Consider the following 14,581-nt stretch of genomic DNA (forward strand, 5'->3'; position numbering starts at 1 on the left):
GGGTTTTTTTTTTATTTGGCGATTAAGTGAATAATTTCACTAAGTATTGGCGGACAAAAGTCACTTTTGTTTCCCGCTACATAATTTTCCTATCATAGCGTTAATAAGATGCTATTAAAAAGTAAGCGAAAAAAAATCTCATCTTTCATAGCAGTGACGGAAAATGAGCTATATCCGTCTGCTATCAATGTACATATTTGTTGTAGTGTCACTCGAGTCACATACTCTTAAAAATATATATTTTAAACATTGGGTACTTGCATTCCAAAACAGTTTCGTATAGTACCCTGGTTGTTACTTACTAGCATATATAGAATTTGGGACCAAGTTCAGTAGACAGTCACAAATTCATGCTAAGTTTGCAATAGTATCTGAAACAAGCTTGCAGGAGGAGATTTGATGTAGAATTGGATAATCTTGTTTAGTAGCTTAATCTAGACGAGACTTGCGCTGCTTCTCAAGAATAATGATATCAGTATTACAGTTCCATATCAACTAAATAGATTCTTAAGCTAGTAAGACTCAAGCTAGACTCGGATTCTGAAAAAAGGGTTAGAGAAAAGTGGGATCTGAGTGATGATCACCTTCTAGGCTTCTACTGCTAAGCTCGTTATGCAAGATAACTTGTGGTGGTCTTAGAGAAACGAGTGGCCGTGAAGAAAAATTGCCCTAAGGAACGTCCTTTAACGATCCCTTCCTTGAACCTCCTCGTTTTTTTAGCCACCATTGGTTCTTTTTCCTCTGTCTTGGTTTGATGAACCACCTCCTGCATTGAAGCAACCGATGAGGTAAAAATGGAGTTAACCGTGAAAGTATACAACTTGAAAATAAGAGAGTTTAGAAGTGATGGCTGAACCTGGATTCATGTTTGTTAACCGTCTTAGTCTACCTTCAGCTAGGCGAATAGCCCGCGTTGAGCTTTTAACACCTTGAGTGATGCCTTGGCTACACAACAAATATTGAAAGAGTAACAAAGAGATTATGAAGAAACTGGTAATCATGGTAGGATGTGGAGACAAACCCTAAATCACTGAGATCCATTGTTAAGCCACTGACCTCCATGCCAGATAAGCGAACTTCTAGTTACATCCAGAAGAGACTCGGCTGCTTTCTTTAAAGCCTATTTCAACATTCCAAAATAAACAAATGTATATGGAACTCAAAATCAACCTTCAAAATCCATAAATAAGCATGTGAGGATAAGCACAGTAAAGTAAAGCATTTCAGGGTAAACTTGCAAGGAGTACATCTCGAAGTCTAAATGCTTCCAGATCCCAGAGCATATGGGCAATGCGATCATCTTCTAAACAAGGCAATGCATTCACCAGGATCTTGCTTTTTCTGCCCTCTGTAGCTGGGTCTGAACAACTAGGTGAAGTGTAATGCCGTCCTTTACTTGTTTCAACAGCATTAACATGGTCATGGACTAAGGAAATAAGCTCATGAAGTGCAAGGCAAGCATAAGGATCCAGATCATTCAATGACGTTCTTTCACACAATGTGCTGAGGCCTTTCTTAGCGCTTTCATTTTCTGAGTTACCATTCCCACCTTCTGCAGTCATTCCATTACTAGCCAAGTCAGAATAACAATTGAAGGTTTTCTCATAATTAACACCATCAGGTCTTATTACCTGCCATCCCACCGTGAGATTGGTCAATATGCTTAGACAGTTGCTTCACATCAGTTGATGAAGGCTTCGAAACTAACAGGCTCTGTCAATATCCATGTTACAAGCAAAGGTGAGAAGACAAACATACACTTTTAGATCAAAATCAGGATGAGTAAGAAACATATCATAACTCTAACAATCTTTACTGCTGAGAGAGGATAACTTACACACCATTTCTCTGTCTATCAATCTTGATGTATGACACAAAATCCAGACACATGCAAGAAAAAGGAATAGAGGTTAGGCAACAAAACAAAAATGGTAAGACAAGGTGTTCTGTATAAGAATCCAAGATTTGTAATCAAGACCTTCTTGTGATTTGGCGCAGATAATATGAATCCATATGTTCAGGCATATTAGACATAATGTTTGATTGCCACCAAAAGTTGACAGCTATAGTCAGGTCATCACTATCCACCTGATGGAACCTGTATAAGTAAAATTATACTTAATCCGAAATACATCAACCTGCCTACTGAATGTTCTAACAGAAAATCTCAAAGCTTCAGTTTCACTTTCATTAGCATGATTCAAGTTAGCTACCTAACCAAATTGACATTTCAAACATCTTTGTTTGTGTCTAGTTAAAACCTACAGGACTTCCATGTCAATAAGCGTCTGGATCAGAGGCTGAAGTAGGCACATGCATAAAATATGAGTATACTCACCAGCCTTCAGGAATGAATACTGCATCACCAGCGTCAAGAGTAACCTCCTGTGACTGCTTCAGGGCATGCTCAGCTCTTGGATAATCAGATAAATTTGGATTTTCTAGACCAACCGAACTACATGAACAACAAACATAATAGGCAATGTAGTTGCTAAGGTCCATAAATTGACAAGTTTTCCCAGGATGTACCCACAAAGAAAAGTACACGGAGACTCCAAAAATAACGATACCTATGGTTTGACGCTTCTCCATATATAGGCATCGGATAGAGCGAGGGACTGGCGGAAGGGGGCCACAAGAAAACTGTATTATGAAGGTTGAAATTAGTTTAGATGTAAGATAGCATAAAAAAATACAGTCAAATGATAACTGAATATGCCCAATATTTCAGATGAGCCTTGAAACCACATGCCCTTAATTTCTGTGAAGTAATTTTGTTTAGAGTTGGACCATAACATTACCAATTTGATTCCACTAAAAAGAAACATAACATGAACCAACTTCCTGACACTTGAAGGTGAAGAACCTTTTTTACGCCCTGAGACTATGCACAAAAGGTTATGATGAGGATCATAGTGGGTAGTTTTTTTGGGTAAAATGTGAAGATTCATAGTGGGTAGTTGATCGAGCTTGTGAAGAATTCATCCAGAAATTGATAGAAGACAGTGACTTTCCCTCTAAAGGTGTGGGCTGCTGCATCAATCCAGATAGTTGATGTTAAGAAAGTTTCAAGTTAAGCAGCAACGTAGAAACAAGAGTTGACAAGACTTCCAAACGATGTCGTAGACCACAGTGTTACCACAATTTAAGATCGTTTGCTAAGATCAGTAAAGAGCGTACTACGCCGTTTTGGTAAGATTAGCAAAAAAAAGAGGGTGCAGACGGCGTCGTTTCGTAAAATATGTTTGCCCAAACCCTTTGAAAACGGTTCAGTTTACCAAACTGTTTTTCTTCAGTCTCTCTTTTTAACTAAAAAAGCTTTCTTTCTTTTTTTGTTGAAATTTCTCTAAAGAGAGGATTGGGATCGATTCTTAGGGTTTTCAATCAAGCAAGCCATTCGACGACGAGCTCTCAATTTTTTTTGAGGTTATTGATTCCTTCTTCTTTTCGAATTCTCCGTATCTGCTATAGTTTGTGATTTTCTGAATTCTCGTTTCCGATCTCTTGATACGACAGATGATCTCCAATTGAATTCAATTTTGCCCTTTTTGAATCTTTCGTTGCAGTAGTCTCGTTGGTGGCGCAAGCATCGATATAGACTTTAGGGGATCGCTTGTAAAATGAGACGATTTTTTTAAAGTTTGGTACTTTGAACTTTCCTGAATCGAATCGACTTTTACAGTAGAGGGTTTCTAGGGTTTGTTTTAGGGTTCTTTGTTGATTAGTTGTATACTAGAGAGAGAGAGAGAGAGAGAGAGAGAGAGAGAGAGAGAGAGAGAGAGAGAGTGTTTTCTTTTTTAAGCTTTCTTGGAACATGTCTGGTGGAACTCCGGTTGGTGGTGGTGGCTACATTAGGCAAAGACATAGCCAAGGTTATGCATCTGGTGGTGATGATCTTGAGGATGATGCTTGCTCTAGGCCTCAGCCTTTTGCGTTGGAGAGTCCTAGAAGTAAAACTTGGGTTGAGATTTTGGAGAATGTGCTTTGGATTGCATCTGCTGTCTTCATTGTCTATTTTGGAGACAGGCACTCTAATATGATACACATTCTCCTACACGATGCTCGGATCAAAAGGTAACCACCGACTTCTTCAACACGGCTTTTTTCTTATTTTACTTTTTTGCTTGTGTTAATATGTTGGGGTGAAGACCCGAGGATGCCATTAGAGGTTTGAATTCAATGTTCTTGATTCTAGTCAATCAAAATAGGATAAAACTTGAATTGATTTACAGAAAGCAAAGTTTAATAGGGAAGCAGGAATCATAGAGACTTAGCCAAATATCAAGTGTTAGGAGAATCTGTCTTCTTAATATTTAGTTGAAAAAGTTCTTTTAAGGTCCTTCATGGTTCTTTCCCCAAACCATAATGAGTCTTGCGGATTAACAAGGACATGTGCATATGTAAGGTGGATACTATTTGAAGGCCTTAATTGTTAAAAGTGATTTATAGGAAATGCAGATTCTTTTATCACGATATGGTGTAGATTTCTGCAACTTCAACATATATTTGGGGATGATGGGTCTTACTGAAAACTATCTAAACATAGTGCAATTGTTTCCAGGATGCCTTTGTATTTCGGGATGTTGGGAATAGCTGTGAACATTGTAATCATAATCTACGAAAGCATGTTATCATGGAGCATGAGAAGGTTTGATGAGAAATGGGAACTGTGGAGTATATCTGCTCTGCCTTTCATCACCCTACTCGGCCTCATTTCATTTGGCCTGTAAGTAAATCACATGTTTTAGTGAATCAGGAACTACTACCGGGGTTATCACTATTTGTTGTGTGTGACAAAATTGCAAAAATGCAGGCTCTCCTTTGCTCTGTGGCCTATTTGGAGCTTCTTGACTCTTCCTCTTCTGGTATGATCATCTCAGTCCACTATACAACAAAATCATCCTTGTAAACGAATCTTAGATGGTTTTTGTTTTTTTTTTGATGATTTTGCAGTTCACATTGTTCATGGCATGCCTAGTTGTGTTCCCACATCTCATGATTATAAAATTCAGGCCTCAATACGACGAACTGCGGATAGATTGATGTGTAGAAGAGGATGGAGATAGGTGTAACTGGGAAAGTGATGCCCTTAATTTTTCTTCAGAAGTGAATAAATCTGAAAACTGAAGGGGATGCGTTTGTTTTGTGTGGTGTATATAGATAGAGATAGGTGAAGAACTACTCATTGATGATCTATAGGGATCTTTTTTTTGTTTTTCCTTTATTGTTTTTGGTCACTGAGATTTGTTCATGTCTTGTTTCATTTCTGAGTTTAGTGAAGTGAAAAATGTTCTCTTTCGCCTCCCTTTCAAAATCAATTTACAAGTTAGTGATGAATAGTGGAATAAAATCATTAGTAGTAGAGAAGGCTCATAACACTCATCATAAGCTCCAAACAAGCCCCCACAATTGGGTAAGTAAGAGTTAACATTATTGAATCCTAACCTGCAATTAACCAAATTTATCGTGCTTGCCTTCATTGAAATTAGTTTACTCCAAAAATTGATATACTGACCCAAAGAAAAAAACAAGGTAAAAAACATAGGAAGGTAGCAAATTAATATCTACGCAAGACAAAACTACAAAATTGGTGGAGGTTGAAAAAGCAGAGTGTGTTTGGGTGCTGGTGGGATAAGAGGGGGAGAGATGGGACACGTAATGAGGCTGCTGATAAACTCTCCTTCTTCGCCTCTTCTCCAACTCCGATACCACCGGACTCTTGACCCAAACTCTGTCTTCTCTCTGCGAACCTCGGTTACCAAAAGCAGCAAGGGACGATTCTCTTGTCTTTTCTCCGGCGGCAGCCAGAGAGAGGTTTGTGACAACTTTGCTCTTTTACTTCCCTTTACTTGTTTGTTCTAGGTACAATCTTTGTTAGAATCAGAGCCTTACTTAAGGGATCGAATTTCAATTCTTTAGGATTAGTGGGTTCTCCTGAAAATTAGTAAAGCTCACGAATTTATTGAAAAAAGTTAGTTAAGATGCATTCTCCAACTTGAATTACTCACTTACATAGCCACATAGGGAAGCATATTATAGATCAGTTTTCTTTGGAGGAATAAGTTAAGCGGCACAGTTCTTATCTCTACTGTAGCTAAGATTGAATGTTGCTGATTTTGAGCTGTTGTGAGTTGGTTGAAAGAGCGGTTAGTAAAGGGCTTGACTTATATACGGATGTCTTGGTAGATTGTTTTTAGCTCTAGCTGTTGGTTTCCCATTTGGGTAAGAGTTTAGAGTCTCTCCCTCTGGTTTGGTGAATTGTGTTATGAGAATAGCAATTCATAGCTTTGTTCTTATCACATACACTGTGCCTCCTTCATTTCTGCAGCTTCTCTGTATATATATATATATATACAGGAAGTAGTTTGTTTAAACAATAACTTTATTTGGGAACTACACAATTAACAGTTTCTATCTCTGTGAACGAAAGCTTTATGACACATGAAGGAAAATAAATTTAAGAGAATTGATACGCTTCAGAGATGGAGAACTGTAGCATCGTGATTTGTTGGCTAATACTGTGCTGTTCAATTTCCTTGATTGTGCAGGACCAAGCTCGTAAAGCATTGGAAAGCGCTCTTGGTGGGAAGAAAAATGAGTTCGAGATGTGGGACAAAGAGATAAAGAAAAGAGAAGAATCTGGCGGCGGAAATGGTGGGAATGGAGGAGGAGGAGGAGGTTGGTTTGGAGGTGGTGGCTGGTTCGGTGGAGATCATTTCTGGAATGAAGCTCAGCAGATTGCCATTACCCTCTTAGCAATACTTGTCGTGGTATGATTCTGCTTACAAATTTAAACCATTCTTATTGATTGAAAAAATAGAAAATCATAAAGAGAAAGACTTCTTTTTATTTGCTGTTGATGGTTTTAGAGTTATTTAATGGTTGCAGTATATGTTGGTTGCGAAAGGTGAAGTAATGGCTGCATTTGTGTTAAACCCGTTGTTGTATGCGTTGCGAGGAACACGGGAAGGGTTGACTTCTTTAAGCTCCAAACTCATGGGAAGAGAAGCTTCGAAAGTGAACAGTGATAAATCAGAGGAGATGTGGAAGAAGGAAGGTTTCACTGCTAAAGAGAGCGTTGTTCGGAAATGGGGAAGTGACTGAAACAAAATTCTTAAAGCTCACTCAAGAAGAATGACTTGAGTGCTTTTTGTAAAATGAAAATGAGATCAAATGCAGTCGACCATTTAAGTTTTGTAATGAAATTTAGGTATTTTTCTGTGAACAAGAAAGAGTGCGAGTCTGTTTGTAAACTTCATCATCCTTTTCTTTTAACATCAAAGATGAGATAAATGTGTGTCTCATAGCTAAATTCTTTTCCACAATTAATGAGCAAGCTTATTGTTTTAGCCTCTCGGTTTGTGTCTATACAACTTTTCTGTCGTCGGAAAGTGGTGATCTTACAACTAATAAGTAGATGAAACCTCTACATACGTCTTATGGTAATATTTTAGCCAAGCAGAGAGCTAATCCAGACTAAAATCTTCAAGCCATATGATAACTTCGTTCCTCTGCAATGCAAAGCAATTACAAAGAACAGATGAGCACACAACATCAGAAGGAAATGCAATAACCTATCATTTGGCGTGTCATGATGATAATAATGACAAAGATGAGATAATAGTAACTGCTTATTTTCTAACTTATAGACATCAAACATTGGTAGAGCTCGGAAACACACCATTATGAAGTTCCATGTTCGTCCTGGATCATTGTAACGAGCAAGCATACAACCCTTCTTAGCTCTAAGACCATCTTTACTCAGACTGTTCCTCAGCTCAATCTCTTTTGCGCGGACAACATCCTCTGTCGGTTTCCCACTGAATTTAATTGCTGCAGCAAAACCGCCCTCCATCTGCTTCAACTTGATATTTTCTTCATTAGGCGCCGGTAAGCTAGAGGAACAAAGTTTACTCGGTCAGTCTCATAAGCCATATTTGTAGGGGGTAATGGTGACTAAACTAGACAAGATAGGGTTTACCTGCTAAGATCTTTTCCTGATGGAATGACAATTTGTACTGACACATCAGCAGAGAGTTGAGCATCTGTTGTTTGGGTGAACACTGGTGTTGTCATTGATATTTTCTCTGTCGTTGAGTTTTTTCCGAAGATGTAGCTTCATAGGTAACAGCAGATGTTACATTTATCCCAAAAAAGGCTAGAAAATTTAATGGATACACACATAGAAACTTAGACAATACTCACCCAGCGACATTGTTGAAACCTGATGAGCCAGAAAGCTTATCACCGTTTGTCTCCACCACAATGAAAGGTTCATACTTTCTGACCTGCCAAACCATTAAATCCAGTTTAAAGCAGATCATGACAGGAACAATTTGCATATATGGTGCACTAAGCCAACACAGGAAGATAGATATGTGACCTCATAGTTTGCTCTTCTTTTCAGTATTTGATACTTTGGAGTTTCCAAGTCAGGCGTTTTATATATCCGTAACTGCAAACAAGAAAAGTTAAAACTATAATAACTCACTTGTAAAGAAGATGATCAAACCATTTTTAAAAAGAAAGCTAATGAGAGACCAACCCCACCTGCTTAAACACATCAACAAGACCTTCTAGAGAAAAGTAATCATTGTTATTGATAGAATCCCACAAGTCCTGCACAATCCAGTTGTGTTGATAAGTAAACCAAACTAAAAAGGAGCTTTCCACAAGAACATGTTCAACCATATATATATATATACCAGATGGCTGCAAAATTTCTTAGTTTGTGGATTAACTTCCATGATGGATGTTCCAGTGAATACAAGCTCTGGTTTCCATGGCAAAAGCATGAACTTCATAACCATTGTCCATCTTGTAGTTATCTCATATGGACCTGTCTATAGCAGCTTGCATCAGTTTCATAGTTTACAAACTAATTGGTCAAAAAAGCTAAAACCTTTCTAAAGACCTGTTTAGCCCAGTGAAGTTGAAAAAGAGGAGTGAAGAGATTCTTGAGGAGAGAAATGTTGAAGATATAACCGGAGATGGTGTCGTGCTTTGTGATGGGGTCTCTGAACTTGACACGCTCATCATACGCCGTCGTATCGATTCCTTGGTCGTCGAATAGGTGAGGAAGATCCTTGTACAAGAACCCGACGAGCTCTTCCATGTTCACCGTCGACGATGATGTCGATGCCACTTCCTTGCCTACCTCAAGACTCAGTATTGGCTGCAGCCGGGGGGTTACGTTGCGGTTCGCAAGAGGGAGGAAACGGGTGGGAACATGGCGCCGGGAATCAGTTCCGACGGCGGTGAGAATTGGCCGGTAGAGGTGAACACTGGTAGCCATAGAACGTTGATAAAATAAAAGTTTGCGGTGGTTTATTTACTATCAAACTTTAATTTAGTGTAGTAAATAGTTATTTACTGTATAATGATAAGGAGACAAGTTTAGGCGTGTGGACTATATATGTTTAGGAGACGTGTTTAGAAACGAACCAATCGAGCATGCTTGATGGTGTAGTTCCGAACACTTGTCATGTCTATTGGATGAAAACGTTTCTTCATGTGGAAGTGGAAGACCAACAACAATGCACAGAGATAGATTATTCTTTAGTTCTACAAATTTTATTTTCACTTGTGGGCTTCACTCTATTGAGAGTTTCACTATAGGCCCATTAGATTTGGGCTAAATTGAGGGGGGAACTTAACTCCAACAGGAAGAATACATTGCCGTGCTTGGACTTTACCAGATACATATTAATTACCCATATATATGTATCCAAATCATCCAAAGAATGACAATGGTAAGTAAAGGTATCAATTAGTAGAAGAAAATGAGACACACAAATTTTGATGATTCATACAAGGATTTTTAGACTTTCGTTTTTTTCAACTGATTAACTGATAGTATTTTAACATAGAGTGACAATTTGTGTAAAATAAATCTGCAGAATTCAAAAATGTCAAATGGAGAGGACATTGTATATTTCTTCTTTTTTTTAAACGTGTGGAAGTGTGAATTGAATGAATTAAGACGCGAATCAAGAAAATCCGATAAAATGTCCCTTTGGATGGGTTTTAAAGTAAGAAAGATGCCGAGGTTTATACTTTATACTCTTTTTTTTTTTCTTTCAAAGAATATTCCAGGGACCCCTGGATTCTTTTGACCATTTGCTTATTTTTAACTCTTCTTTTTTCTTTTTTCTTTTGTACTTAATTCGATACTAGTAGTATTTAAAAAATAGATCAACAAAAGTGGCAATTGTCAAAGTAATAATAGTAGTACGATCATGGAAATATATTATATTAGATCATGAAGACCAAAAACGTCCCCACGTGTTCTTGTCGTTGACAATCTTGACCCGGACGGATTGATGATATCTGTAACTGTAAGAGTTAACTAGTAGATATGATTATAAGAAAATATACTATTCAACAAAATTCGTTTCAAATCTATATTTTCTATAGAAAAAAATATATATGTGTAATGAGAAATTACAAAAAAAGAAAAAAAAAAGAAAAAAAATCCCTTCAATACAGAACATATAAAAAACATTAAATACCATCTCTAATAACCATAAGTGGATAAATAAAAAAGGCATGTGAGTATATGATGAACTGAAAAATAAATGGCAAGTGTTACATATCTCACCCACACACAGATAACGAAATAAATAAAAAAGAAAGAGAAGAAGAATATAACCAAGAGATATTCCCCCCGAAAGAAAGACAACACAACACATCATCACACACACTAATAAAAAGGATATTCTAAAAAGAAACCTTAAGAATATTCTCTTTATTTTATGCTTAATCCTTTCTTTTTATATATCTCTCCTTAACCTCTTCTCTTTCTTCTTCCCATCCCTCTTTTTTTTTTTTTTTTTCCTCTCACTCAATTTGTTCCCCCAGAAAACAAAGAACAAGAGAACAAGAAAATGAAGTTTGGTAAAAGTCTAAGCAACCAGATCGAGCAGACACTTCCTGAATGGCAAGACAAGTTCTTGTCTTACAAAGACCTCAAGAAACGCCTCAAACTCATCCCTTCCAAATCCTCCCTTGATCGTCCCGTTAAACGTCTCCGTCTCGATCCTTCCTCCTCCGCCGGAGATGATGATTTCTCCCTCGGTATGTCTAAAGAAGAGATCAGTTTCATCCAGCTCTTAGAAGACGAGCTTGAGAAATTCAACAATTTCTTCGTTGAGAAAGAGGAAGAATACATCATCAGATTAAAGGTAACAACCATAACCAATATTAACAAATTCGATTCCGGTTATTCTCTTGGTCTAGTCTAATTTGTGCGGTTTTAAAAAAAAAACAAAAACAAAACAGGAGTTTAGAGATAGAATTGCCAAAGCTAAAGATTCAATGGAGAAGATGATTAAAATCAGAAAGGAGATTGTTGATTTCCATGGCGAAATGGTTCTTCTTGAGAATTACAGTGCTCTTAATTACACTGGTACACATTACTTTGCCTCTCAAAACCTTAAATGTTACTTGAACATCAAGATTCAATTATAAAATGTTGAGATGTGTGTTTTTGGTTTTTGTTGGGGAAACTACAGGATTGGTTAAGATACTAAAGAAGTATGACAAACGAACTGGTGATCTCATGCGCTTGCCTTATATCCAAAAAGTGCTTCAGCAACCTTTTTACACTACAGACTTATTGTACAAGCTTGTTAAAGAATCCGAAGCAATGCTTGATCGGTTCTTCCCTGTTAACGAAACAGAGTCTGAGAATATCATCCAAGCTGAGCTCTCTGAGCACAAGTTCATGGAGAGTCTCCACATGAAGAGTACGATCGCTGCTTTACGGGTTTTGAAGGAGATCAGGAGTGGAAGCTCTACAGTGAGCGTGTTTTCGTTGCCGCCGCTTCAGTTAAACGGGTTAGACGAGACTTGGAAGAAGATTCCGTTGATGGAGCAAGAAGCTAAATAGAGTTTGAGTGTGAGGAGGGGCACTACACTCTTTTGCCACTTTTTCTTCTTTTTTTTACACGATAGAAAAGCTAACAAGATTAAATCAGATGTTGTTATTATCATCAATGTACACACAAAAAGGCAGGAAGAAAGTATATGGGATCTGTTTCTGCGGTTACACAATGTAACTTTGTTTCTGTGTTTGGTTGTAGTAATTGATGTAATATATTTCATCACTTCAGATTAATTACTGATTTCTTCCTTTCCAAATCCATTTGTGTACTCAACCACAAGATCAGAAACTACAGATGATGACTGCAACGATTATATGATATCTGAATTGAACCTCCTAAATGGTACAAAGTGTACCCAAACCATTGTCGATGTCTGAAATAACTACAACCTACATATGATAATTCATCAGAATTAGCTGCTTAAATTGTAATTTGAGGTCTAATCTTATTTTCTCTTTTACTTTTTGGTCATTTAGTTAATGGCCTGGAAGATCACAGAGCTTTTTACTGGCAAAATAGATTAATAAAAGCATGTTCTCATAAATGATACAACGATTCGATACAACACCAAAACCAAAATACCAACACAAACTCTTAAGAAACTGAAATGCAGAAAAAGTGAATTAAAAACGTCAAGTGAAGAAGATAGATAGTAGAGAATTCATGGACGGTTTTTGATATTTGGTAGTTGCCTACACAAAACTTCAGTCAAAGCCTTCCTTTTGCACGGAGACCCATCATACCGAGCAATCAATCAGAGAGACTGTCAATACTTAGATCAGAAGCTTCTCAATAGCATCCTGCAGGAATTACAACAAGTAAAATGATTAACCATTATAAAGACATGTGAGAATCAATGATGGTTTATAAACAGAGGACAAGAGTAAGGGCAAAAGTTTACCTTGAGCGACTGGATCTGTGCTTTCAATTGACTAGCTTCGTTTGATGTGACTGAACAAGCGATGACTGGTCTTGTAACACCACAGGCTCTTCCCAAGGCTTGCTTTGAAGGCACAAACACATACGGAACATTCTGCATAATCAATCATTCACAAAGGGAAAATTAAACCAAAAGAACATCAAACAATTTCTGACACAAACATATAAGCTACACAAGCATTAAAGTTGCGTCCAGAAACAAAAAGTCAGAAAGAAGTTGGCAATTATAGACTTCCTAGTGGGATATGAGAGTTAAGTTAACAAAATTATACAAAACTTGACTAAGTATAAACACAAACTAATCAAACTAACAATCATAGAGTATTTTAATGTAAGTAGTTAAAAAAGACCTCACAAGTATACCACGAGCTAATGACGAAACAATATAGTTTTTGCAATTCTAAAAAGACATGTCAACTCTGTTATAACTCCAACAACCTTAAGGTATTCATAATTAAACCAAAGAGAGAAGAGAACAAACCTTATCCTCAGCAAGTAAGGGTAGATGAAGAAGAATCTCTAAAGGCTCTGCATCTGCAGCCATAACCACAAACTCGGAGATTCCACGGTTAAGTGTCTTCGTAGCTGTAAACAAAAGTCAATTACAATCATTAGGAACAATTTCATAAATACCCCAAAAAAAATTAACAGAGATGAGCACATAATATAAAAGATACCTTCGTTAGCACCCTTCTTGAGCTGCTTGTAGTTAGTAGCTTGTTGAACAAGATCAAGAATCGTTATCGATAACTGAGCATCTGCAAGCGGGTACGCTTTAGGGTTTACGGCCTCTCCTGTCTGCAAGAATTAAAGGAAAAAAAAAAACAAAGTCAAGACCCAAATCAAACAATCAACAAGAAAGATTCCTTCTTCGATAACAGTAGAAGATGGAATCGAAAAAGAAGAGAGCAAGAAGAGAGAAGAAGAAAGTACCATATTCGCTGAGTCTAGGGTTTGAGAGAGGATTAGGGTTTTAGAGGGGACGAGTTTCTCGGCTTGAAGATTCTGAAAGGAAGTGTAGGTTTAAGCTTTGTTACTTATATGCGTGTTTATATATATACACAATTATAATGGGCTTGCGGTGATATACTTCGGCCCATGTAGTTCATTAAAACCGACAGAAACTCAACTAATGTGGTTTTTTAGTTTGGAATTATAAACCAAACCAAAGTACTGTACTTGCTTTAATGACGGAAGTAGAAATAATTTAGTTTCAAGAAAATAAGTCTTCTGCCCAAAAGTGTGTAATTCGGTCTAACCAAGGCTTATTGATGCAATTGCAATGTCAATAACATATAAAATTATTATTCTTATCACCCATGTTCTTCTCATAAAACTGATCGATTATCCAAATTGATAGTCACTGATAGTTAAAAGTTAAAACTTACTTGCACAACAACAATCTTTCAATAGGGCCTCAATTTATCGACTGCTGCTCTCATAATTAGTTTAGTTTTAAGGGCTGGCTCTAAATTCCAGTGTCGTATGTTCCATATCAAAAGCAACACACGATCGTACCAAATACAAGACCACATTCATAATCCAAAGAGAATAATATTCTACTCTTTCAGTTTCATCAACCCCTTGGAATCTTTTGCATACAGAGAATTGAGCATCTCAAAAAAGTTAAATCTACATGAACCGGTTCTGTGAGAAGCTGACACTCAAAAGAAAATGATCGACACACCCATCATGAAGCATCCCGCGGAGACCCAAGGACTCAAACGCTCGCCTGTAACAAGTGATACCAAAGAAAA

The 14,581-nt window shown here is 37.3% G+C and overlaps 6 protein-coding genes across 8 annotated transcripts; 3 read left to right on the forward strand and 3 right to left on the reverse strand.

Annotated features, from left to right (window-relative positions):
- On the reverse strand, window positions 717-2,951 carry LOC104709239. The gene is made up of 10 exons (XM_019228672.1): window positions 2,867-2,951; window positions 2,571-2,643; window positions 2,339-2,455; window positions 1,979-2,098; window positions 1,842-1,860; window positions 1,632-1,713; window positions 1,239-1,552; window positions 1,032-1,120; window positions 857-945; window positions 717-766 (listed from the first exon to the last, which is right to left on the reverse strand). Exons 1-10 carry the CDS (start codon window positions 2,949-2,951, stop codon window positions 717-719), a joined length of 1,038 nt encoding a protein of 345 aa, XP_019084217.1.
- On the forward strand, window positions 3,297-5,302 carry LOC104706359. Of its 3 annotated transcripts, none has more exons than XM_010422548.2 (5): window positions 3,297-3,426; window positions 3,517-4,074; window positions 4,562-4,726; window positions 4,814-4,865; window positions 4,954-5,302. In XM_010422548.2, the coding sequence occupies exons 2-5, from the start codon at window positions 3,815-3,817 to the stop codon at window positions 5,041-5,043; spliced, it is 567 nt and encodes a 188-aa protein (XP_010420850.1). In that variant the 5' UTR covers window positions 3,297-3,426; window positions 3,517-3,814; the 3' UTR covers window positions 5,044-5,302. The 3 variants fall into 3 exon arrangements, with proteins under 3 accessions (XP_010420850.1, XP_010420848.1, XP_010420849.1); XM_010422546.2 differs by having other exon boundaries at window positions 3,567-4,074; XM_010422547.2 differs by having other exon boundaries at window positions 3,570-4,074.
- LOC104706362 lies at window positions 5,528-7,352 on the forward strand. Its single transcript, XM_010422550.2, has 3 exons — window positions 5,528-5,814; window positions 6,549-6,770; window positions 6,889-7,352. Exons 1-3 carry the CDS (start codon window positions 5,647-5,649, stop codon window positions 7,102-7,104), a joined length of 606 nt encoding a protein of 201 aa, XP_010420852.1. The 5' UTR covers window positions 5,528-5,646; the 3' UTR covers window positions 7,105-7,352.
- On the reverse strand, window positions 7,454-9,384 carry LOC104706360. The gene is made up of 8 exons (XM_010422549.2): window positions 8,915-9,384; window positions 8,706-8,843; window positions 8,551-8,619; window positions 8,384-8,455; window positions 8,206-8,288; window positions 7,982-8,116; window positions 7,682-7,895; window positions 7,454-7,511 (listed from the first exon to the last, which is right to left on the reverse strand). The coding sequence occupies exons 1-8, from the start codon at window positions 9,293-9,295 to the stop codon at window positions 7,467-7,469; spliced, it is 1,137 nt and encodes a 378-aa protein (XP_010420851.1). The 5' UTR covers window positions 9,296-9,384; the 3' UTR covers window positions 7,454-7,466.
- LOC104706363 (SPX domain-containing protein 1-like) lies at window positions 10,826-12,118 on the forward strand. The gene is made up of 3 exons (XM_010422551.2): window positions 10,826-11,183; window positions 11,281-11,407; window positions 11,514-12,118. Exons 1-3 carry the CDS (start codon window positions 10,887-10,889, stop codon window positions 11,888-11,890), a joined length of 801 nt encoding a protein of 266 aa, XP_010420853.1. The 5' UTR covers window positions 10,826-10,886; the 3' UTR covers window positions 11,891-12,118.
- Window positions 12,383-13,843, reverse strand: LOC104706364 (NHP2-like protein 1). Its single transcript, XM_010422552.1, has 5 exons — window positions 13,758-13,843; window positions 13,502-13,622; window positions 13,306-13,409; window positions 12,787-12,918; window positions 12,383-12,685 (listed from the first exon to the last, which is right to left on the reverse strand). The coding sequence occupies exons 1-5, from the start codon at window positions 13,758-13,760 to the stop codon at window positions 12,659-12,661; spliced, it is 387 nt and encodes a 128-aa protein (XP_010420854.1). The 5' UTR covers window positions 13,761-13,843; the 3' UTR covers window positions 12,383-12,658.

The sequence above is a fragment of the Camelina sativa genome, chromosome 8 (assembly GCF_000633955.1).
Source record: "Camelina sativa cultivar DH55 chromosome 8, Cs, whole genome shotgun sequence".
Taxonomy (NCBI): Eukaryota; Viridiplantae; Streptophyta; class Magnoliopsida; order Brassicales; family Brassicaceae; genus Camelina; species Camelina sativa.